The sequence below is a fragment of the Triturus cristatus genome, chromosome 4_1 (genome assembly GCF_964204655.1).
Source record: "Triturus cristatus chromosome 4_1, aTriCri1.1, whole genome shotgun sequence".
Lineage (NCBI taxonomy): Eukaryota > Metazoa > Chordata > Amphibia > Caudata > Salamandridae > Triturus > Triturus cristatus.
In genome coordinates, this window is record NC_140585.1 from 385,714,296 (window position 1) to 385,738,147 (window position 23,852).

The 23,852-nt window shown below is 42.7% G+C and overlaps 1 protein-coding gene across 3 annotated transcripts in view; it reads left to right on the forward strand.

Moving 5' to 3' along the window:
- PHF21B (PHD finger protein 21B) overlaps positions 1–23,852 on the forward strand; it is a 326,879-nt gene that overhangs the window by 236,497 nt on the left and 66,530 nt on the right. For all 3 annotated transcript variants that reach the window (XM_085652440.1, XM_085652439.1, XM_085652438.1), the window contains one exon: positions 10,527–10,619. In XM_085652440.1, the coding sequence (XP_085508566.1) occupies positions 10,527–10,619 (93 nt within the window). The remainder of the gene's footprint in view (positions 1–10,526; positions 10,620–23,852) is intronic.

Consider the following 23,852-nt stretch of genomic DNA (forward strand, 5'->3'; position numbering starts at 1 on the left):
TCAATCGTTTGGGTCCTTGCCAGAGAGTGCAATATGGCAAAAAGAATGACGTATAGAAGCCTATAGAGCAGCACATTCGCACAAACCAACTCTGCTAAGGACTCCTTGACCAAAGAGGAAGTGGGGTGGATTTGTGTGCCACGTTGCCAAAGCATGTTTGTTCTCTGGCTCAGCACTAACATTTACCAAAGGGCAAATTAAATTATTCAGCCATTTTCATAAGGCATTTTTTTGTCTCTGTTTACCCTCATTTTTGGACTATTTCTTATAGTACACAGTTACATCAAAATCTGTTCGGCAAATGAAGCAATATTGGGGGTCGGGTAACCGTATCAAAAGAAAGTAACCAAGTATTTAAACTTGTTTAAATTTAAAAAAGTGATTACATTATATGACTTTAAGATTAAAGATTACTTTTTGCTTAATTCGATGCTCGAGTCCTTCAGATCCTGGGAGTCTTCAGAGTGTTTTCTGAGCTTCTCATTAATAAATCGGAATCGTCGGTGCACCCCTGGCATGCCCCTCGTCGGGGCTTGAATGGGTCACCGATATACAAATCCTGATGGAGGGCTTCCAATATTTAGACTTGTATGTGACCAGCGACGCACCTCGGGCCTGGGAATGTAATAATTCAGCCCCATCTTGCACTGGTGATAACTGGTGATATGGAATTTAGGTTTTCGGATGATGCTACTGCTGTCTTTTCTTGGGTAATCGGCTATCTATAAATCCTCGAACGATGGTGATATTGCGACTCCAGATAGACTTTCATACTATAGACTGTCCCACCTTACTGTCATAAACGAGTAGTGGTTCACTACCACATTGTATCCTGCCTTCGCCACCGTGGATTTGGCAATGAGAGAGGTACCCCTCCCGCACCTGCTCTATGGAGGAGCTCCTACAGAGCTCCTCCCGTCAGCCAGAAAAGGGTCTCTTCAGATCTGGCAAGACACTCACAGAGCCCTTGGCTGGAAGGGAGCTTTGAAAAAAGGAAACCCCGTTATGGCGTAGGACTCGGTTGTTACAGATTGTGGCCTTGGAGGGCTTCACATTCTGGGATGCCATTGGCATATCTAAATTGGGGGATGACCTGTCAAGGCCCACAATGAAATCCTTTCTTGAGTAACAGGAAGCCTACAACGCTCGCAGTTTTTTCGATACCAAAAATTTAGACATGCTCTCACTCTATATATTAAGGGGTTCACGGATATACAGGACCACACCCCGTTGGAGGCCAAAATACTTATGGAGAAACTATGCGATCGCAGAATCTCACATCTTTATGGAACATTAGTAATCTACATACCAGACTCATTTGATCAGCAGAGAGAGGCCTGGGTAAGGTACTTGGGAAACCTTACAGATTAGGAATGTAGGGAGGCCTGTGCCTCCCCTGTGAAACAGCGATTGCCTTGCAATCCTGCCTCACACAGTGGAAATACCTATATAGAGTTTACTACGCTCGTATGGGGTCGTGGAAAATGAGGGCGGTGGATACACCGACATGCTTGCAGTGCCTGTCGGAAACGGGTACTTTTTCCCACACAACCTGTGCATGTGCTCGGTTGGCCCGTATTTGGAGGGGGTATTGCCATGCATTGAATGAGTGCTGGGCTGGATTTTGCCACGAGATCCTAAGATGGTCCTCCTTCACAATACAGAAGAGATAGGGACAGACAGACATCCTACTTCCCTGTTGTGGCTGGATTTAAAGATACCAAAAAGGGACGTCGTCAGGGCCTGGAAATATATCTATATCAAGTGGTTGCTCTCTTAAAACTCTACAAAATTTGGGCTGTATGGGGTCAGTACCAGGACATTGTCCTGCAACAACCTGAAACTCTTGGCTCACCCTCGATGAAGGCTTAGGCTGCAGCAAGGTGATGGAGGCCGGGGAGGCATAGGTTTTGTTCCTATGCTTACTGTGAGGCTCTATTGTGAGCTCAACCAGTCGCCTTCCTTTTGTTACATGTGATCCTCTATAGTATGTCTGGTGGATCAACTGTGAAAATCTCAATAAAATGTCATAAAAAAAGATTACCTTTTGCAATTTGAGAGCTTGGTATAATTTAGGCCTTCCTTTGGTATAGAAATGGAATACTGCTTACAATTTGCAATTTTAGAATTTTGCGTCAGTTAGTTTGAATATGTGTGCGTTCACCAGGTATGCCCGAGCACAGATATTTTAAATGGTTCTTGCTTCTGTCAATTAGTTTATATTTTTAAGAGAAACTGCACATGCAGGTGATGCATGTTTCTGTTTATAACCCAGCTTAAAGCAGAGGCATTTCATGGTTCTTTGTGAATATCTTTAGAAAGACAAAAAACAGCCCTGGGAGTAATTAAAGACCAGTTAAGAAAAATGTTCATCTTACTTATTTGACTTATTGTTTATGGAAATATATGGCAAACAAATGATGCATGTGTTTCATGGGAGAACTTTTACCCCGGTCATTCCCTCATCACTACCTCTGTAATCTGCCATCTAGATGAGCATGATTTGTTAATATATCCCATTTTATACGTGCTATATTTCATCAGTGCAGTTCTTTAAATTAGCAATTCCAGAGACACAGAAGAGTGGAAAGAGGGAGGTTTAACTTTCTCGTCAGTGCCTTTATTGCAGGCTGTTCTGGAGACGTGATGTCTTATTTATACCTTTTGTTTTATAAATAAACATTTTTCTAAACAAACGGGGGCAGGCTGTAATGAGATCTTAACTATATGTTAATGGGAGGCTATGCTTTTTATAAAATTAAAATATGTTGTTGCATACCTTTGATTTTAGCATTAAGTTGTGTGTGCATTAAAATACATTTCACTATTTCAAGAAAAGGCGCTGACTGGACACTGATTTATTGAGTGTTAATGTTCTGCGTGGCTATGTTCTGAGTTTCTATCCCAAAGGATCTTCCAGAGTCAGCCTTGGACTCTATGAATAGTTACCCTTAGAGACCAGAATTAAAAGGGGCATTTGGTCCCAAGTTAGAGGGTCCTGAATGGATGTCCCAAGACACCAGAGGTGAAAGACCTGATTGAAACGGTTGGGGCTGGTAACTTCTGATTCCCCTTTGATCTCCTGGGCCAGATTTCTGAAATAAACTAGGAAGGCCTTTACATTGTAAACTCTCTGACAACTACCCTGGGAAGGGGAAAAAGTTTTACATAGTCATATCTCTGATAAAAACTATACATTGTGAACTATCTGTGGAAAACAATAAGACAGACCTTTACATTGTGAACGTCCTTACATTTTGAGCTGAGTGAAAAAATGCAATAGGAAGGGCTTTAAATCATGAACTCTGACACAGGAATTAGAAAGGAGTTTAATACAGAGGTACCTTTTAGCTTTCTAAGCTTTATGCTTTTGAATAGGGCATATAAGGAGCATGCACATCTTTATGATCATATCCCGCTGGTGCACAAATTGTCACATTGTACCTCACAGTTAATGGGAACAGACTACATTTACAGGGTTAGTTTTCGCCGTGATGGTTTTTTTATTGGTACATAATTTGTACCTTAGTTAATCTGCAAGACCACTGTAGGAGGGGTCCAATTAATAATGCCAACTGAAATCTTGTAAATATTTGTCATTTTAAGTATAGCATTTAGTTGTGGGTGTATTAAAGTACTTTTCATTTATTGTGTGTTGTTCAGTTCTGGCTTTCTTGCCCGCAACACCTCAACAGCTCCCTTATTCAATCTTGGACTGCTCTGCCTCAGTGCCCTGTAGGTTTTACATTGTAAACTCTTTAACAAATGCACTAGGGAGGAGGTTTACACAACGAACTGTCAGAGAAATTCAGGAGGAAAGGGTTTACCTTGAGAACACTTTGACCGCTACAACAGGAAGAACTTGCCTTGGTGAACCCTACAAATTGGGGATATACATTGTTCAACATTAAGAGATCACCTAGACACGGATTTCTAGTTCAGGTGGTGCTTGAAGGATCTTTATTTTATTGTATACATTTGGATCTTTATGCTCTTTAAAAGGTAAAACACTGAACATTGATTAATTAAAAATGATTGTGCGCTTTGTGGTATTCTTCAAATTTTGTTTAAACCTGTTAGTTCCTTTAATCCGTAATTTGGCTTTACTTTTTTTAAAAAACTATGCTATTGATATTCAATTCCTGATAGAACAAACTATATTCAGCTTTTATGGATTTAACGGCAGCGTTTGACTGAGTTTCCCACCCGAAGCTCTGGACATTATGTTAGAGATGGGAATGGACCAGCCCCTAATTGACTTAATTCGCCAACTGTACTCTGATGCCTCTGCAGCTTTTAGGTATGGGAGGAATGGGGAGCGTACCCGCCCCTTTAAGATCTCAAGAGGGGTTGGGCAAGAGTGCGTCCTCGCGCCATTCCTATTTTCTATTTATACAAATGACATGGAGGATTGCTGGCGGGCGCATCTCAGGATGTTCCCTTATGTGACTCCTATTGGCTCCCTATCTTGGCATATGCCGATGATGCCCTACTCCTCTCCAGAACTGGTGTGGGTCTCCAGCGTCTAACAGTATATGCAGCTTTTATGAGTTCGCTGGACCTAAAAGTTCACCAAACGAAGATAATATACTAATTGCAGGGGCTGGGAAAAAAGATAAAGTACCACAATTTCACATGGACTAAAAAAAAAATCGAGGTGGTAGACACATTTTCCTATTTAGGAGTCCTTTCGACAAAAAACAATCTTGGACACAGCTGGTGGAAAGAAGAGCAATGGCGATGGATAGGAGCTTAGCGGCATTAAAAACATTCACTAGGAGGTTGGGTGCCAGACCTCTTGGCCCCATACAAAAGATTTATCAGGCCAAAACAGTATCAGCCGTGGCGTATGGGGCAGGTGTATGGGGCACGGCCCCCACTGAGCCATTACAGATAGTTGAAAACAAATTTTTGAAATCTCCCTTCCAGAATAGTACTCAAATTAATCTCTCATATAGAATCTGCCCTCCCTTACATCACTCAATCCGCTTGGCTCCTCTCATGTTGTAGTTGTCGATCTGTCGTAGGAACACAGTCCCCCTGAACCAAAGGATTATTACAGACCTGCTCAAAATGGAGAACCATAACAGGAGTCGATGGTTAAGCTATGTTGAGCAGGAATTTAGTGCCCTAGGCGTGTTGAATCTTTTTAAGGTACCAGTGACATGCCGGAACTTTTCCAAGCCGAGCTTGGCCGAGACCTTCAAGCTGAGGGCCCAATATGACCGTAGTGAGAAGAATAATGGTGGGCAGATGGTTCCGATCTATCTACTAACACTCCCAATAGAGGAGGGTGAGTTCTCATATTTAACAGAGGTTCCATCCTCTCACCATAAGTTTATCCTAATGCGATTTCGTCTAAATCTGATCCCGCTGATGTTGGGGTATCTAGGTAGATTTAGGCATTCTGATTTACCTTTGTGCCGTTGCGACTCTAAGTCACCACAAAATAATCTGCATTTGGTATTTGTCTGTAGCCTTTATGCTCAAGAAAGAAAGTCATTTATTGTACCAATTTTAAAGAGACATAAATTTCGTCAATGCCGGGTTGCACTATACTTTTTAAAATCACTTCAGAACCCGTTTGTCTGCTTTGCAGTTGCATCTTTTTTATGGGCATGTATGCGTAAAAGAAATTATGCGGTCCATTAATGGATTATGAGGATCTTTTATTTGTTCACCGTTTTTACTACTTTTTTAAAATGAAAAACATACATTTGTATATAATCTTGTACCAAGTAATTTTTTTTAAATTAATGTATTCCCTTAAATGTGGTTTATATGGATATTCACTGTAATCCTGATCAAGGGGGGCTTGCTTAACGAAAGAATTGTGATTGGTTGTATTTTTTCAGTTATTTATTTTTATGTACTTTTATGATCTGAACAAAAAAGATCGAATACAGTTTCTAATAAATGAATGAATGATAGAACAAAGAGGTAGTAACTCTGGCATCCTCTTTACATTTTATGAATAACTTGCTTCAGTCAGATGTTTGATGGCCAGTAATCTTTCGGAGTGGAATGCTGAAATCAGGTGTTTGTTCTAGGGAAACATCTTTTGACCTGGACCTCCATTTCATAGTAACTAGCTTTTGGGCCACTTACAGCCCTTCTGCCCGCATGTTCACAAGATCACTGGTTCATGTAACTCCCTTTTGAAGAGCTTCAAGGGTGTCCAAGTTAAGGGGAGGAGGTTGGTGATCCAGGCAGCTATATCATCCTGTTTGCATTATAGGAATGAACCCTTGCTTGGAATACCTGAATATCATACATTTTGCTTTCAGACCGTTGTGCAAATACAACTGCCACGTCTGCTACTTTATTTACCTCAGCATGCTTATTTTTAATCCCAGTTGGACTTCATCAACAAGTAATTAATTCATAAAGGGATCTGGCTTTAAGACACTTTGCTTGGTGCACAATGCATTTGCTGGCGCTTGTCATGAGCATCTCACGTGTCTGCTTCCGCCCTATGTGTCATCTCACATTCTTTGTTCTTCTTCTCATGCACTCTTGGTTGACCACATGCTCCATGGAACCAGAACAGGCAAACTCTCTTTCTCGGTTCTGGCTCCTAGCCCCAGTACACCTAAGTTAAAAGATTTAGTGCAGGGGGAACGGTGTGCCTGTAAGAGTACAATGTGCAATACATTAAAGCTGGACCGATTGACAGTGCCTTTCTGCTGAGGGACGAGAGCCTCAGTTCTACTTTGTCAATCACCATTAACGTTTGTGATATTGACCAAAAGGATATGGTGTGTCTTTATACATAACTGCAGTAAAGAATTGCATGACATGGCTAGCTTGTTTTAAAATGCAAACTTGGTTCTACATAGTCAAGAATTCCCTTGTGAAGATGTATGGATCCCTTTAAAGCTTGCTCTCTAGCCCCCAATAATCGCTGGTGCACAAAGAAATATAGGAAATAAACCGTTATTACTTGAGTAGGGAATCTGAAAGATATTCTCAAGCTTGTAATACTATCCTCCTTGTGTAGCAAGATAGAGCCAGTGAGTTTGCATAGTAGTTTGATGGTTGTCAGATAGGTCAAATGGACCAGAATGGTTTCAGTGATCTAGATACAGCAGTCATCATTTCAGTCGAAGGCAATCTTGGATGAAAAGGACTTTCAATGACTCCTGCTATTGGTCAGAGTAGGAAGCTGATCTCAACTCTGGAGCAAACTGCTGAGTCGTCACCTGTGTCGTTCAGTCAGAAATGAGATCAAACGCCAGTGTTTCCTGTTCAGCATCTTTCACCTTTTTATTTTCTGTTTCTCCATTCTATGCGCTGCTTGAAATTATTTTGCCGGCACTGCATGGAATTTAGTCAGTGAAGAGATTGAACGCACTGTTTGACTTTTATAGGCCTTTATAGGCCGCTTTTGTTTAAAATATTTAATGCTGTTAATGTTTTAATAAAAAACGAATTTATCTGTAGGAAAGCTTTGCAGTAATCTGCTCATAAAGTAACATTTACATAATTGTTTCTACTGGTATTAATAAATTCACAGAAATTGCTTAAAGGTCAGGCTTTGCAAGAACAATGCCCTCTTAGTTACTTAATTGAAGGTTCAGCGAAATCTTCATCTCCCTGTCATTGACGAGCAAAAAGAAAATGGCGGACCGGGCGTAAAGTGATGTAACGCGGAGGTAAAATTCTAGTTGCCTTCGATGAGTGGACGAATTGATGAGCTTTCGCATGCTAGTATGCCTTCTATTCAGTTTTTTTGTGTCTAGGGTTCAGACGTGCAAATGTTATGATGTAGCTTACTTAAAAGTGCAAGGTGATGTGCGTGATCATTACATAAATGAACGTTACATGTTAAAACGCTCATATTAATATGTCTTAAAAAATATCTGATGTGATTGGCTCACCTTGGGCCACTTTGAATCTTCCTGCAACATGGCATATTCTGAAAAAGGACTGTTTGTATCTCCGATGAAATAGACATTTATTGACTGTGAACGCAAGGTTGTGGTTATGGAACTGTTAACTTTAATTCGCATTCAGATGTTAAATATTTAAAAAGAAAAGCAATATATTTCGGATGACAGCACTGACCTTTATTACAGCAAATTTGGTAAACACTAAGCTATTTCTCTAGGAATGAAAACGGCCTAATTTATTTTCACTCTCTGGAGAAACAGCAGCTTTATTCTAAACTTCTTGAAATAAAGTGACACAATTAATGATGGCTTTGGTTCAGTTTACAGTCAGAATAGATTGTCTAGTTACCTATCCTTTATCAAGTAAGCATTGACAGTCCCATCTTGGTTTCTGCAAGTTACTTGCTTTGTGTGCAAATGGTATCCTTTGAGATTTTTTTGTTTTATAATTTTTGCTTTTTGTTTGAAATCATGCGAGCCTTTTCAAATCGTCCTTTAAGTTCTACAGTTATCTCAAAGCGTCAGTGTCTAAAATAATGCTTATTATTTGGTAATCTTTTTTGCCTCCTGAACATATGGCTCATAGAGCAATGATCATCTTCCTGCCTCCCCGTTGAATGTCGAATTTCTTAACTATATTGAAAGGAACTTTTAATTCTGTTACGGACATGGAAGCGAGGGTTATGCATTTCCCCTTCAGTTGTATTGGTCAGCAGCCCGACATGGCATATATATTTCAAAGATATAAAGACTACATGTCCAGGATTCTTCTAACGTTAAACCAATCAACAGCCAGTGACGTTACTCCTTGTCCATAAAACAACCCACAAATGAAAAGCACTTTCTCTTTCTTTGCTGGTTTTCTATTTCACGTTTCGAGGACCACTGTGTTCGGGCTCACCTGATCCTTCCTTCTGAGCTTCCATCTGTGCCATTAGGTGCTCGTGGATCAGCAAGGAGTTTGAACCCCTCTTGTGCACCAAAGGTCACTCTGGACTAGAGTATTGTGTGGATGTTGCCAAGTTCAGCATTGGTGTGCTGTCCTGGTTGGGTACACTCTTTAGAAGCCACACATGCAGCGATGTAGCAACTATTCTTCTGACCCTGTTTTACTCGGGAGTTTCAAACTGAGACATCATTTATACACATGTTTTATTGTGTTAATATTTAGTGGACTACACATTCTAGGGGGACACTCAATTCCTAGTCACATCTTAGTTTTAGTAATTGAATGCAGTTGTTTGATCAAATCTGAAAATGCTGTTAAGCTTAGACTACAAACTTTGCAACTTGAAACGACCAAAAGTTGACTTGTTTGACAAATGTTTACAGTGTGGAAAAAATACCATAGTGATGTAGATACGGAACAGGTCTATTTGAGAGTTTAATTACATTTCGTAAAATATAATGAGTCTGTGCTTAAGGAATGATATTCAAGCTCCACTTGTAGGTGACATCTGACATCATTGTACCATTTAAAATGTTTTAGTATTTAAATATTGACAGTAACTGGATGCAGTTTTTACAGTAACATTTAGGTGCTTCATTACGATGGTGGTGGAACCGCCACCGTTGGGCCGTCGTTCTCGGTCTCACTGCCATTGGATTATGGGGGTCCCCCTGCCGCATTACAATGGCGGGCGGATGGTGGGTGGTCGGAGAGAACGACCGCCACGGATTCGATAGGCTCAAGGAGCCCTTCGGACCATCGGAGGGACTGCAATCCTTACAATTGTGGCACTGCTGTAGGGATTGCAATGTGCCTTTCCGTCGGCCGTTTCATGGCGGTTAACCCTCCATGAAAAGGCAGGAAGAAAGTGACATGGGGGCCCGTAGCAGGGCCCCCTTCCACCCGGGCCTCCACTAGGGGCCTTAGAGGGCTCCTATGGTGACCTCCTAAATAGTGCAGGGATATGTGAGATGTGTTCATTTTGTACTACGGCATGTGCTACAGCCCGCAGCGCACGCCGTAATACAAACTATACACATTGCGACTGCCTTCATGGCGGTCGCATCCTAATACTGATGGCGGGACCGCCGACAGCTAGTCGAGCGGTCCCATTCCCGACAGGATAGCGGTCGGACCGCCATCATAGTGAGGCCCTTAGTTTTGACCTTGGAATAGTTGAATTAGTTTGTCAGGTTAAATGTATTATTGATATGGTTGAGATGAAATGTTGTCGCATGCAGTCCACGACCACAGATAGCCTTCTTCCAGTTGGGTGACAGATACCTAATCTTTGTCAGTCCATGGAGTTTATGGTCATCTTGTACATTTACAATTCGCTGGTTCCAATGTTTAATTCATTTAAAGGTTGCCACTGATTTTATATTTTAGGACTGTACTAGGGAATGTTAGCAAGAACAAATGGGCTTTATCTGTACTGCTTTCTGTGTTTTTCCGATGTATCTTTGTTGCTTGGCTGCTATTTCCAGCAGCAGCACATGGAAACGTGGGATAGCAGTGACTCATAGATTCGAGTGATTGTGTTGCGTTTCTAAGGTGATGCTTAACTCCACATGGGAACTCCTTTCATGCAGATTTTACCTTCTTATTTTGCTGGTGTTTGTTAAAATTGTGCAACATGTACTGTTCTTTAAACTAAATGCTGCCTCGTGTGTTTTTTCCCCTAGACCTTGGGCAATCTCACAGCAGTTCCCATTAAAGTTCCTCAGATCAGCTCCTTGCATAGGTTGGCAGGACATGGACCCACAGTGCTACCTCAGGTGAGAAGCAATGTTTCTGTTTCGTTTTATGCCTGTTCTGTTTAATGAAGATAGTCGTGGCTCAACAAATGGTCAAGCGGAGAAACGTCAGCTAAACGACCCCATCTCTCACACCTTTTTGCACATGTTCTCCTGTCAAATAGAAATTCTGCCATGAATATTTAATTCACAACGTGAGTCTTGTCGCCCCTCTCACTGCCACACTGCCAAAAGGTCACCCCTGTAACCAGAGGCATAAGGGTATTTTTTTTAATGAATTCCGGGTCCATGTACATTACAACACCAGGATGTCGTGTGAGCTGACTTTATATGAAAGTCTTATTTTACATTTGATATCGTAGTGCACATAAATGCACATCATGTATTGTCTGACGAGAAGAGGTTTGGTTACAAGGCGGTCATTTGCCTTTCTAAAGGAGTCTTTTTAGTAGTGTGCATGTGTTGGTGTGTGTATTTTTTAGTTGTCCAGATAACTCCCCTCAATCATTTACCCAAAAGATTACCACTTCCGTTATTTTGCCCTTACGTAATATGAAGATGAAAAATGTGTAAATATTATTGAAATTGATAGAAATGGTGGATTCCACCCTAACTCCCTTGCTCTTTTTCTACATATGTATTCTTAATTATATATTTGTTGTTTCTAATTTAATAAGATAAAAACACCGTAGCAATATCTTTCACCTGAACTTGTGTTCCCAAAGCAAATCCAGTTATAGTTACTATTTGGAGTATGCAGCTCTAATTTAAAAAAAAGCATCGGCAAAGATAATACGTCGTGCCTATGCAAGAGCTATTGGATTTACTTGTGTGTTTCAGCCATATTATACACCTGCGTGGATATTGTTCAGCATGGCCAAACGTTAGTGGCATAGAGGAGAGTGGTGTATTGTAGAGTGGAATAGAGTGGATTGTCGTACAGTGAAGTGAAGTGGCGTAGAGGAGTGTCATGGAAGGAGTAGAGTGTCGTAAAGTGGGCGGGCATAATGTGGAGTAGAGTTAAGTGGAGTGGCATAGAGTGGAGTGGCGTAGAGCAGAGTTGAGTGGTATAGACCGAAGTATAGTAATGTGGAGTGTCGTAGAGCAGAGTATATTGTCATAGAGTGGAGTTACATAGAGTGGTGGAGTGTAGTAGAGTGAAAGTGGCGTAGAGTGGAAGAGTGTTGTACAGTGGAGGAGGATAGAGGTGCATAGAATTGAGTAAAGCGTAAAGTGTTGTAGTGGCCTGGAGTGGCGTAGAGTAGAGTGGCCTAGAGTAAAGTGTCATGGAGTGGAGTGAAGGGGCGTAAAGTGTAATAGAATGGAGTAGAGTTTAATGGAGTAGAGTGGCAGCGTGGAAGATCATAGAGTGGAGTAGAGTGGTCTAGAGTGAAGTGGCATAGTGTGTTGCAGAGCATAGAGCCATAGAGTACAGTGGTGCAGAGTAAACTGGTTTAGATTGCTGTGGCGTAGATTGTATTGGTTTAGAGTAAAGTGGCGTAGAGTGCAGTGACACAGAGTAGAGTGCAGTGGTGTAGAGTACAGTGGTACAGCATAGATTGCAGTGGTGTAGAGTGCAGTGGCATAGAGTGGAGTGGTGCAGAGTAAAGTGGCGTAGAGTGCATTGTCATGGATTGATTGTTTCACAGTAGGGTGGAGTTGTTCAGGGTAGAGTGGAGTGGTTCAGTGTAGAGTGCAGTGGTGTAGAGTAGTGTGGCACAGAGTGCAGTGGTGTTGAGAGCAGTGGTGGAAATTAGATGGGCGTAGAGTGGATTGGCGTATAGTGCAGTTGTGTAGAGTGTAGTGATGTAGAATGCAGTAGAGTGGCTTAGAGTGGAGTGCAGTGGCATAGAGTTCAATGGCGCTGAGTGCAGTGATGCAGATTAGAGTGGTGTAGAGTAGAGTAGTGTAGAGTTGAAAGGCATGGAGAGCAGTGGTGTAGAGTACAATGGTGGCCAGTAGAATAAAGTGGCCTAGAGTGATGTGACTTAGCGTGCAGTGGTTTAGAGTAGCGTAGAGTGCAGTGGAGTAGAATAGAGTGTTGCAGAGTAGAGTATAGTGGTGTAGAGTGCAGTGGTGCAGAGTAGATTAGCGTAGAGTACATTGTTGTTGAGTAGAGAGCACTGGCGTTGAGTTCAGTGGCATAGAGTATAGGGGCATAGAGTATAGTTGCGTAGAGTACAGAAGTGTAGCGTGGAGTGGCGCAGAGTGAAGAAGAGTGGAATAGAGTGCAGTGTCGTAGAATGCAGTAGCATAGTGTGTAGTGATGCAGAGTAGAGTTATGTATAGTATAGTGGCATACATTGGATTGGTAAAGAGTACAGTAGATTGGCGTGGAGTACAGTGGTGCAGAATATAGTATAGTGCAGTGACAGTGTGTGCAGTGTTGCAGAGTAGGGGGCCATAGAGTGGCGTGGTACAGAGCAGAGTGGCATAGAGAACAGTGACGTATAGTACAGTGGTGCAGAGTAGAATAGAGTGGCGTAGAGTGAAGAGATGAAGAGTAGATTAGCATAGTGTGCAGTGGCGTAGAGTGCATGGATTTTGAGCAAAGTAAAGTAGAGTGCATTGGCGTAGAGTGCATTGGCGTAGAGTGCAGTGACATAGAGCGCAGTGGTTAGAGTAGAGTAGCGTAGAACGCAGTGGTGCATAGTTGTGTAGAGAAGAGTGGAGTGGTGCACAAATGATTGCAGTGGCGTAGAGTGAAGTGGTGCAAAGTGGCGTAGAGTGCAGTGGCATAGCATAGATTATTTCAGCGTAGTGTGAAGTGGCGCAGATTGTTTCAGTGACGTGGCGCAGAGTGGAGTGCTGCAGGGTAGAGTGGAGTGCTGCAGGGTAGAGTGGAGTGCTGCAGGGTAGAGTGGAGTGCTGAAGAGTAGAGTGCAGTGCTGAAGAGTAGAGTGCAATGAGGTAGAGTAGAATGGTGTAGAGTGCAATGAGGTGGAATGTGGTGCAGAGTAGATTGGCATAGATGGGAGTGGTGCAGAGTAGAGTGCAGTGACGCAGAGTGGAGTGGCGCAGAGTAGAGCAGAGTGGTGTAGAGTGGACTGACATAAAGTGGAGTATGTGTGGTGTGGTATCGCATTACTATTACCAACAATACATTTTTAATTGAAATGACCGTACATTTGCACAGAAATACAGTTTTACTTATAAAACTATGCAGTGCACAAATGATAATGTGTGGAAACTTCATCGCCTAAGGTATTGCTCTGATTAAACTATTTATTTCTTCCGCACTTCAGAATATCCTAAAAATGTGCTTTCCTAATTCAGATATATTTTGAAATATCTGCAGTTTTTGTACACGCATTTACATTTTTTTTGTGTAGTACAAAAAAATAACATCATGCAGCCTTCCAAGCACCCCAACTACCCAGCATGATTGTCACATAGATTTTCTCACTATGACGTCAGATAACGAAAAGGCAATACCAAGCTCCCTTGGAAGACAGAGCCTGCCATTTAAACTCTGTCACTGAATGCACAGCAAATGTGAAAAGATAAGAACAATATTTAGAAGCCCGCTTACAGAAAATAGCACTGGTAGAAGAATACAAGGGGCTCTTGTAAATACATATCTGAAAGAGACTATTAGTTATAGATTCATTACCTTAGAATTACCCCCAGGTGTCACACTGGACCCGGAGCCATTTTTTCTTAGCAGTACCCCTGCGCATCGGTAGGTGGCATTGGTCAACTCCGCGTTCGTCGTTGGCGTCGTGATCGCCAGGATGACATTGCGGTGTCTACTTAGAAGCCGCCCCTGCGCACTGATGTCAGTGCTTTCTTTCTCCGCGCCAGCCAGGGCAGATCTGGAGAGAGCGTGCCCCCTTGTCACTTTTTGACTAAACCCTTTTTCGACTTTTGTCGACCTCTTGTTTGAGTATTCCCCTGGTAGCACGAGGGATGTCCCATCGTCGGACCGGCTTCAAGCCCTGTGACTCCTGTCACAAGTTGATGTCGGTTACAGATCTGCACCTTTGGTGCCTGGAGCGCGCCCACGATCCCAAGTCGTGCTCCGACTGCCAGGCCATGAACCTGAAGTCTTTGCAGGAGGCATCCCGAAAGCGCTTGGAGGCCCCGCAGTCATCACCATTCCTCTTCGAAGTCTTCGCACTCCTCCTGTAAGTCGGGAAAAATTTCTCCGGATCCAGTCTGACGCCTGGGGGTAATTCTAAGGTAAAGAATCTATAACTAATATATATCTCTTACAGATACATCATTATCAAAGGTAAGTAACTTGTTTAATGCTCCATGGAAGGGACAAACTCAAGGTGGACAACTTAAACAAATAAAGCCAACAAATAGAAAGCCAGCAAATGTGAGTTACGAACTACAAAGCCAATGGTAAGCAGTGAGTGGAATGCATTTCCTGGAAAGCTTTCTGAATTTCCCCAACATGTCTTTAGCAAACTAGACAGGTGTGCTGTTGGTAGGCTTCGACCTTAGGAGTGGACAGCCAATGATCGGCGTGTGCTGCACAAAATATTACAAGAGGAATTCGGCCTAACGGCTAGGGCGCTCGACCTCGGACCTGGGGAACTGGGTTCGAGTCTCGGTAATGACCCTGAACATCCTGTGATTCTGGGCAAAATCACGTAATCTCCCCGTGCCTAACAAAAAAAATGAATGTGTGTCCTCATGTAACGTAACTGGTGCTATGTAAAGTGCTCTGATACCTGATTGGATTCGGGTCAAGTTTGCGCTATATAAAACTCTGCAAAAAAAAAAAAAAATAGTAAAAATTACTAAGCCCTGCAAGCAAACCAGTTTAAGACGATGTATTTACATCATTCGATAAATACTATTATCGCACAGATCATCATTCCGATACCATGGCACCTTAATACTAACATGTATCGCAAGGGATTTCAAAGACTGCACCTCAGTCCTTACTATCTTGTACATGGGCTTAACGCAGGCCCCTGCAGTCTCTTTTGGACAGGTGGGGCCCCAATACTTCCGGTGGGGGGCTACCCCCAGGGAGACCCCAATCCTTCAGGGGGGCCCTAGCAACCCAAGCCATGAATATCTGTGTGATATAGGAGATTTTGGAACCCTGTATCACCCTTTGCAGGGAGGCCATCTTTTTGCATTATACCACTGGTCTTGTAGTATACTACTATTGTCACCCACACCCAACCAACAAGTCACTGCTACAGGACTGACACCCAAGAAGCGTGTTGTGTACCTCAGACCTGCCTGGAAGCACCATGCTGTTCCAGCAGTGCCTCCACAAAACCCTGTCAATCCTCTTAAGCCCTGCTAGTACTGCTTCATTCATTGCAGAGACTCAACACACATCAGTTTCTGTCTCTGAGCAGATGCTGGTGAATGTAAATAATAGTTTGCAGATTATATACGTGTCGGTATGCGTTACCAGCTCCACAACTTTTAGCTGATATGTGAATGACTGTGAGTGAGCTGCTGCTCCGAAGAGGGGAAAACACTGTGCATGTACCAGCTCTGTCCCTTCCGCCCCTCGTCATGTAAAGGAAATATTCACCACCTCCTCTATGGAAGTGCTGCTACCCTCGGCCCAGGCCGACTGTAATTATGTTACAGCAGTGGATAAGCTGTATGCCAGTATTCATTGTAACCAGATTTCAGCAGTGGGTGTGCCCTTCTGGAATGATTACTTGGGAAGCAAGGTGATTACCCTAATCAGTGAGGGGTATGTATCGTACCTTCATTTATGGGGGGCCTTGCAATCACAACCTGCTAATTCCTGTTGTCTTCATGTTGTAAAATGCTTTTATTTATTTTCAAGCCTGATTCTTGGCAGGTGTGTATTTGAAGAGAGAGAGAGAGAGAGAGTGGGTGTGTGTGTGTGTCTGTCTGTCTGTCTCACCTAATTACAGGTCGTTATGGACAGTGTCTCCAGGCCTGAATTTTTCACCTCCGTGCATTGATTCCTGGTGTTACTCTCATTAGTTCAATGAAATCAAAAAGGTACTGCAATTCCCAGAATTTCTTAGACAATCAAACAAAAGTCTACAACTGGAGGATCATGGGGACATAATGTAAGGAACGAAAGTGCCTGCTTTCTTTAGAGTGAGACCAAGAAAGTGCCTTAAGGGAGAATGTGATGACGTTTTGGGTATTCTCAGAATCCCAATTCTGGTGAGTCAAGGTGTTTTCAGAAGCAGAGCTCTGTGTATTATCAGAGGTCGGAGAATGGATAATAACAGGTGTGGAGCTCTACAGTATCAGCAGATGAACCCTCTACCAGTCTGGTGGTATCAGAGGCAAGCATCTGGGTAATACTAGTATCAGAGCTCAGAGTGTGGAGGTATGGAGCTCTACAATATCAGCAGACAAACTCTCTGCCAGTTTGGTGGTATCGGAGGCAAACTCTGAATCTGTATACATCTGGGCCTGTATTACCGGAGTGGCCCGATGGCGCAACGGACGGGTATGCCCGCTTTGCGTGCCCTCTGGCACTTTGGTATTACAGAAGGGGCCGCAGATGCCTGTGCGTCCCCTTCTGTAATACTGATAGCTCTTGCTCACATAAAGCACCAGCGCTATCATCAGAGAGCGTTCCCTCATTTGCAAGGGGGTGTGGCCCCATGCAAATGAGGGAATCACTTTGCCTCTGCGCGAGCGTCGTATTACAGACGCGGCACAGAGCCAAAAAAGCGGTCATGAAGCACACTGACAGTGCGCCACCAAAAAGGTGGTGCACTGTCAGTATGCCCCCTAAAGGCAGCCTTCTGTAGGGGGAAAAGGAGGTCCCATGGACCCCCCCAGACATCCCCTTGCAGGCAGGTGCAGTTGCTCAGTGCATCCACCTGCAAGGGGATCTCTAATCCCCTTAAAAAATTCAGGCGTGTTGCCATCTGAACTGCGAAACACAGAGCGGCTTCAAAGCAGCCTCTCCATTTTCACCTGAATGCACTGCCCTGGGGGCAGTGCATCGCTATAATATGGCACATATTTCTGGTTCACGCTGGCCACACTTTTTTAAAGGTGCACCCAGCGCTAACCAGGAAAATGCGCTGCATACCGTAATACAGCTCCTGGTTTTAATCATAAGCAGAGCTTCGAGAGTTCATTACAAATGGTATTGTGAATAAGTTATACTAGGAAGACTCAGGGCAGATGTCATTATGTGTGATGTGAGCTTTACGGTGATTATCATTTTTTTTATCCAACCCTTTTTCGTCACATAATATGTACTAGAATATTTTCAAGATCACATAGACCTCTTCTTTAGAAGGCATTAGTGAAATAAAAATGACTAGAGTTTTGTTTAAGAGTTATTTTACTTTGTGTTCTGTTAATATACACATTCCTATAAATGCCCAGTACATAAATGCAGACAGTGCGCACACTCGATGCAGTAAATTAGTTCTGGCCGAATACACTATTTACCATCTTTGTTGTGAGAAGTACTAAATACTTTTAGTAATATTTACCATATATCTTTTTTAGGTGGTCAATACCATAAGTACCTCCTTGTTTTTTTGCTGTCAATGCCTGTCACTAACATGTGGAGTCATAACTACCTTAATCCGAAAACGAACTGTCAAAATGATATCATAATAAGTAAAGGGACATCATGAATCTGCATTAACACAATTATGATCTGAAATTATGTTTATTGGATACAAAGGACACATTTATAATCATATTCTTAGTGTTTCAGTAAGTACATTTCTCATGCCTGTTTTGTTGAGAAATTTCTCAAGACATCAATTATGGGTATCGTAACATCTCAGGTACTTGGATACTACAAGAAACAAGTTAATATTGTCCTGTAATGTAAAGTTTATAGCCTACAAGGTAAATATAAAATATTTGATAGGTCGACTCGCCAATAACTTATCATGACATGCTTCATCATAGGCGACCTGTCAAACCGGAGTAGGACAGTGCCACTTCAGTGGACTCAACCAAATAAAATTGGGAGTTCTTTGATCATTTTTTACAGAACAAATGTACTGAGCCAGATCAAAAGCTAAAAATGACTGGAAGTAAACCCAAAGGAAATTCCTTTATTAATGGGTACCTGTGATATAGGTTGAAATCAGAGTTGTAGGATAAGGGTAGAACATAATGATTCACCTACCACTTGAGAATGCCAACACGTTTCGACCTAACTATAGTGCAAAAGATAGTCATAGATCTTCGTCATGTTCAAAGACCTCCCTATCCACATAGCAAATGCTCTGCATACAGAAAAGCAGAGCCTATGCTTTCATTTCAAATGGATGTCCATTATGACATAATCCCGATTTGGGGAAACTACGGGCTTGGGGAAACTATATAGGCTTAATGGATCAGAAAGAGGGGCAGCTCCTGTGTAATCACACATTCGTCAAGAGATAGACGCAGTCTGTTGAACCTATGTCGCCTCAATCCTGCCGTGTGACTACAGAATTAGCAATGATTTTACTTTGTCATCAACTTGGGCTTGGGCCCATTATTGCATGTTGGATAATTAACTGATATTGGTGCATTCAACAAAGGCCTATCAAGATTACTTAGTATATATTTTGTACATATTGTTTGTAACATTACAAGTCTGTAATGAGAAATTATGCCTCAACAGTGCTGCAATTATCTTTTGCATTATAGTTCCCTGTGTCATCATTAAGTTCCCAGAGTGCGTAGTTGGTTTCGAAACAGAAATCCAACACAGTTAACACCCACCATCTAGGTGGAGGAAGGAAATTGGGTGTGTTTTCAATTGGGGGTCAATATGGAGGGCATCATGTTCAATACAGAATAAAATACTCCAAAGCCCTAAATATAAACACGAAATAGCATAGAATTTCTTGGCAAATCACCGAACACCTGATGACTTGCAATATTTAGATTATTTATGGATGCTTCGTTGGTGGTTATTCCATAAAAAGGCCAATGGGACTTGGGCCAGTGCAACTAGGTAATGGCATCGTCTAATTTATCAGCGATCCAAATTACAACAAAATCATAGTGTATTTCTCTAATTTGTCTGAAACTGATGTTTGCAACGAAAGTGTGTTACCTGGACAACCAAGAACAGAGCTGGTGAGATACATTTAAATGCAGTTTCATTTTATTTATTTATTTATTTATTTATACTATCATAATTTCACCAAATATGCATAATTTCCTGTTTAGTTAACACCGATGGGCTAAGCTTAAGTAGTCGGTAAATACTGTCCCTTTTATTTGTTTTAGCTTAATGAAATATTTTTGTTAGCATTTTGGTTTGAATTCTTGACTTCATGTTAGCACATTTCTATCAGGCATATGGAGCTTTTCTGCTGTCAGGTTTCGCACCCACATATTTTTCTCAGTATCTTATCTGTTTATAAGAAGCAGTGCCATTCAGTTCAAAATGTTAGTCCTCTAATGAAGGGAATTTTACGGTTTGTGGCTGATAATTATTGCGTGCCAAACATTTATTTTCATTTTTGTGATGATTTTACCCCAGTGGTCCCTTCTGCACCTTGTTTTTGTCCCTGTGACTACAAAAGGGGAACCCGACCATTGCCCAGTCGTATTAGGAGCCTTGCAACGCTGCAGTCTGTTCAAACTATACTACGTATCGGCGAGTATACACACTGTGAGCCCTTTTTTAGTACTGCCTGTTACAAGTCCTAGAAGTGAGATGTGACTTGTAACCCATGTAAGGCTCTTAATCAAAAGATGCTGCATGTGTAATACTCCACTGATCAGCAGGTGTGCTATCATAATCCTCTACCATGTCCCAATTTCTAATGAATATGCTGGGGGTTCATAATTTGTCTTACTGCTGTGGAGAATAATCCTTCAGTGAATTCCAGCATTGTAACATACACTTCGAATGGGCTTTGAGTCAGCCACTTACTCATAATTGAATGCCTTTCCAGTCGAACTGAGTTCCATCTACGTTATTGGATGGCCTTCCTCCATATTTTGGTTCTGTCCCACCGCTGGAGTAGTTCTTCTTTACCATAATATCTGATTGTATGGTTTCACGGTTCCACTTCTTCCTCTGGGTACATGGGCAAACTATTTTTTATCTAGTTTTATGAGTTCATTTCCTGGCTCTCTCTTCAGTTTAAATTAGGCCTTCTCTCTTCCTGCTTTGCTCCCTGCCCATGAACTCATTCCATTGCCTCCCATCCTCCGTTGCCCACTTTAAAAAAATATTTCCCATGGCCCAGTGGCAGTGTTATGAGACAGCTTGCCTCTCTCAATTTGCTCACCATCCCATGCATACTTTATTTTTTAATTTACTCTTCAAAAATGGCCGTCAGCCATCTTTGAACAGTAAATTAAAAAATACAGTATTAAAAAAAAAAAAGCAAAATAGCTACTGGTGTGCCAGCATGCATGCACGGGCGGAATGCTTTTTTTATGACAAAACCCATTTCATGATGGATGTCCATCCGTACGTGCGCTAGTGTGCTGAATCACCAGTAGCCATTTTGGATGTGTTTCTGGCTTAGCATAGTTGCAAACTAAGCAGGTTTCGCCATAGCCTACTATGCACATACTTAAGTCAAAACCGATTACCTTTGCCAATGTTTGTTGTCATTTGCTTTAGATTTTTATGGTTTGAAATATTACTTGTATTGTAGCATTAATGGCCATCAAATAGCTGATGGTTTGCGTAATCGGATGAACAAATTATCTTTGCTATAGTGCAGGTGATTTGGTTTAGTTATTAAGTTTTTTGCAGGGTTTTCATCTATTCTTATGTTCTAGGCATGGCCAGAATATGTGATCCTGAAGAAATCACTTTTGGGGACGATTCCTTAATCTTTTTTTTTTAAGTGTAAATTTTGATTGACTTACCGAAAAATATAATTAGAATCAGGTGTACCAGATGCATGATTCATAATGCTGAATTTATGAATAAGGATACCATCCACTTGTTGCTGTTATCACCCTTCTGCAAACAACACCACTTTATTAAGTGAGATCATTAAAATCATTGGGGGATATTCTCAAGAACGTGTGATAATCATCGCAAAATTAGCTTAACGCAACTTTGCATATAGCAGTCTATCGCGGGAAAACAACGCCTTGTTAACGTAGTATTCTCAACCCGGTAGCACCATGCAATAGTCCCATGATAAAGCGTCAAATGACTGCGTTAAAATCAACGCAATGCCGCAAAAATGCGAAACACAAACACGAAAAAAGTTGCGATGACGCCAATCGCGATACAAAAATCGGCGACAACCAGCGCTAGGCCTGCAATTACCACGCGTCATGCAGGAAAATGCACCAGAAAAGCAGAGTAAAAGAACGGTGAGATGACAGTGTCCGAGCACAACCCCACATCCGTGACGTAGAACAAATTACCATTGTCCCACATCAAATAGGCATCTTCTCACAGTCACAATGTACATTGACATGCAGTCTGCATGTAAACTGCCCAATGCTGAAACATGCATGGAACACACTGTGAAACCGCATCTCCCCTTCACATTGCAGAGGGACAAGCAACCCCTCCTGCACACAGACGTGTCATGACCATGATCAATCAATTATGAAAGCGTGTACGAATGTAGGGGTAGTGACTCCCACTTACATACATGTTGCCCATGTTGTGGGACTTGAGTCACAGGGAACATCCCTGCATCATGGTGGTACATATCTGACCCCAAAAGGAGCCCTGTTGTCACCTATAGGTCACAAATGACAGCCAAAATTGAATTATTTTGTACACATGTGAAACGCCGAAGAGTGGGATTCCACAACAGCTGTGACACACAAAACTGGCATTTTGAATACTGACACCCTAAACAGCCTCTCTGCACAGAAGTGACACACCCACCATCCATGAACAAATCATAAAATTGTCAGCACTACATGTCGCACTCACACTTGTCTGAGTGATGTGCCTGTACAGATGAGTAACATGCACTCAGGGAATTTGTTATTGGAATGCATTTATTTGCACATGCTGTGCCTGTGGTCATTTTGTAATGTCCCATGATTGCTAAAGACTTGTCACAATGTGACATGCTCATGTGAAGAATTTGTCAATGATGATGTTCCTGCGGGCTATTCCTGCTGCGGCTGCAGTGGGGTGTGGTCCACCTGCCTCATCTTCATCATCATCGTCCAGTGCATCTGGCACTTGTATACATGAGGCATTGCTGCGTACACACATGTTGTGCAAAACACAACATGCAATGATCATCTTCCACCTGTGACGTCCAGGCACCTGAACCGTGACTTCAACATGCCAAATGTGTGTTCCACGATGCCCCTGGTGCGTTTGTGGGCCGCATTGTACTGCCTCTGGGCCTGTGTGTTCGGGGCTCGGAGGAGTGTCATCATCCAAGTGCAGAGTGCATAACCTTGATCACCTGTGACAGTGCAGAGAGACATGAGTCAATAGTTGGTTCTGCATGATGTGTTGGCAGGCTCACTGGTTCATTGGTGTGTGATATGTGTGACTTTGTGATTTCTGTATGACATGTACTGCTTGTTGCAAATGAGCGGCATCAATGTGTATTACGTAGCCTCACTGCTGCTCCTCCCGCCGAACCTATTCACTAGTGTGCGCAGCGTGGTTGCATCACTTGCACCCCTACGGCATACCATTGTCATGCCTGTCTGCGATGTCCACATGCCTTACAATGACACAGTGATGTTGTGCGCTGAAGGTGGGCGGCCACGTGTGTGTAGGCCTATGGTAAGGACAGTGCGGACACAGATGTAGAGTTCATGCCTGGCTGAACTCGCCATGCGGTTGAAGGTAGACCTTTGGTTTATGCTGCGGAAATAGCGACACACACAACAATTGGCATGTCTGATCCCCAACCCCGAGCGGGCTTGCGCACCCTCATGTACCCCTCGGCCGAGCCCGCACTCCGTGGGCATGCCACATAGCAACATTGTATATTGCGTGATGGGTGGCGCCGACACTACACCAGAGACACACGCATTAGTAACTTCCTTGGCAAGGCCTAAAATCAACCACGCCCAGAGCCACGTGTTGAATGACCACACCCTTAGGCCGTACTACCATACGCTGGTCCACTCCCTTACGCTCACAGGGGGGTCCGACACAGCTACATGTCCCAGGTCTACCCCACTGCCTGAGGTGACAAGGTTGTGCCCGCTGTACAGAGCACAATGTAATGTGGTATGGCCCGGGGCCCTCATGCATACATAATGACCACCTGGAAACACTGAGATAATTCGTGGAACTGGCTACGGGCACATGCGCCCGGCACCTTTTATTGCCAGGATCACACGTCCAGTGACGCCTGTGCTGGATCGTTGTTGGGTAGTGTAAGCCACCCGTCAGGG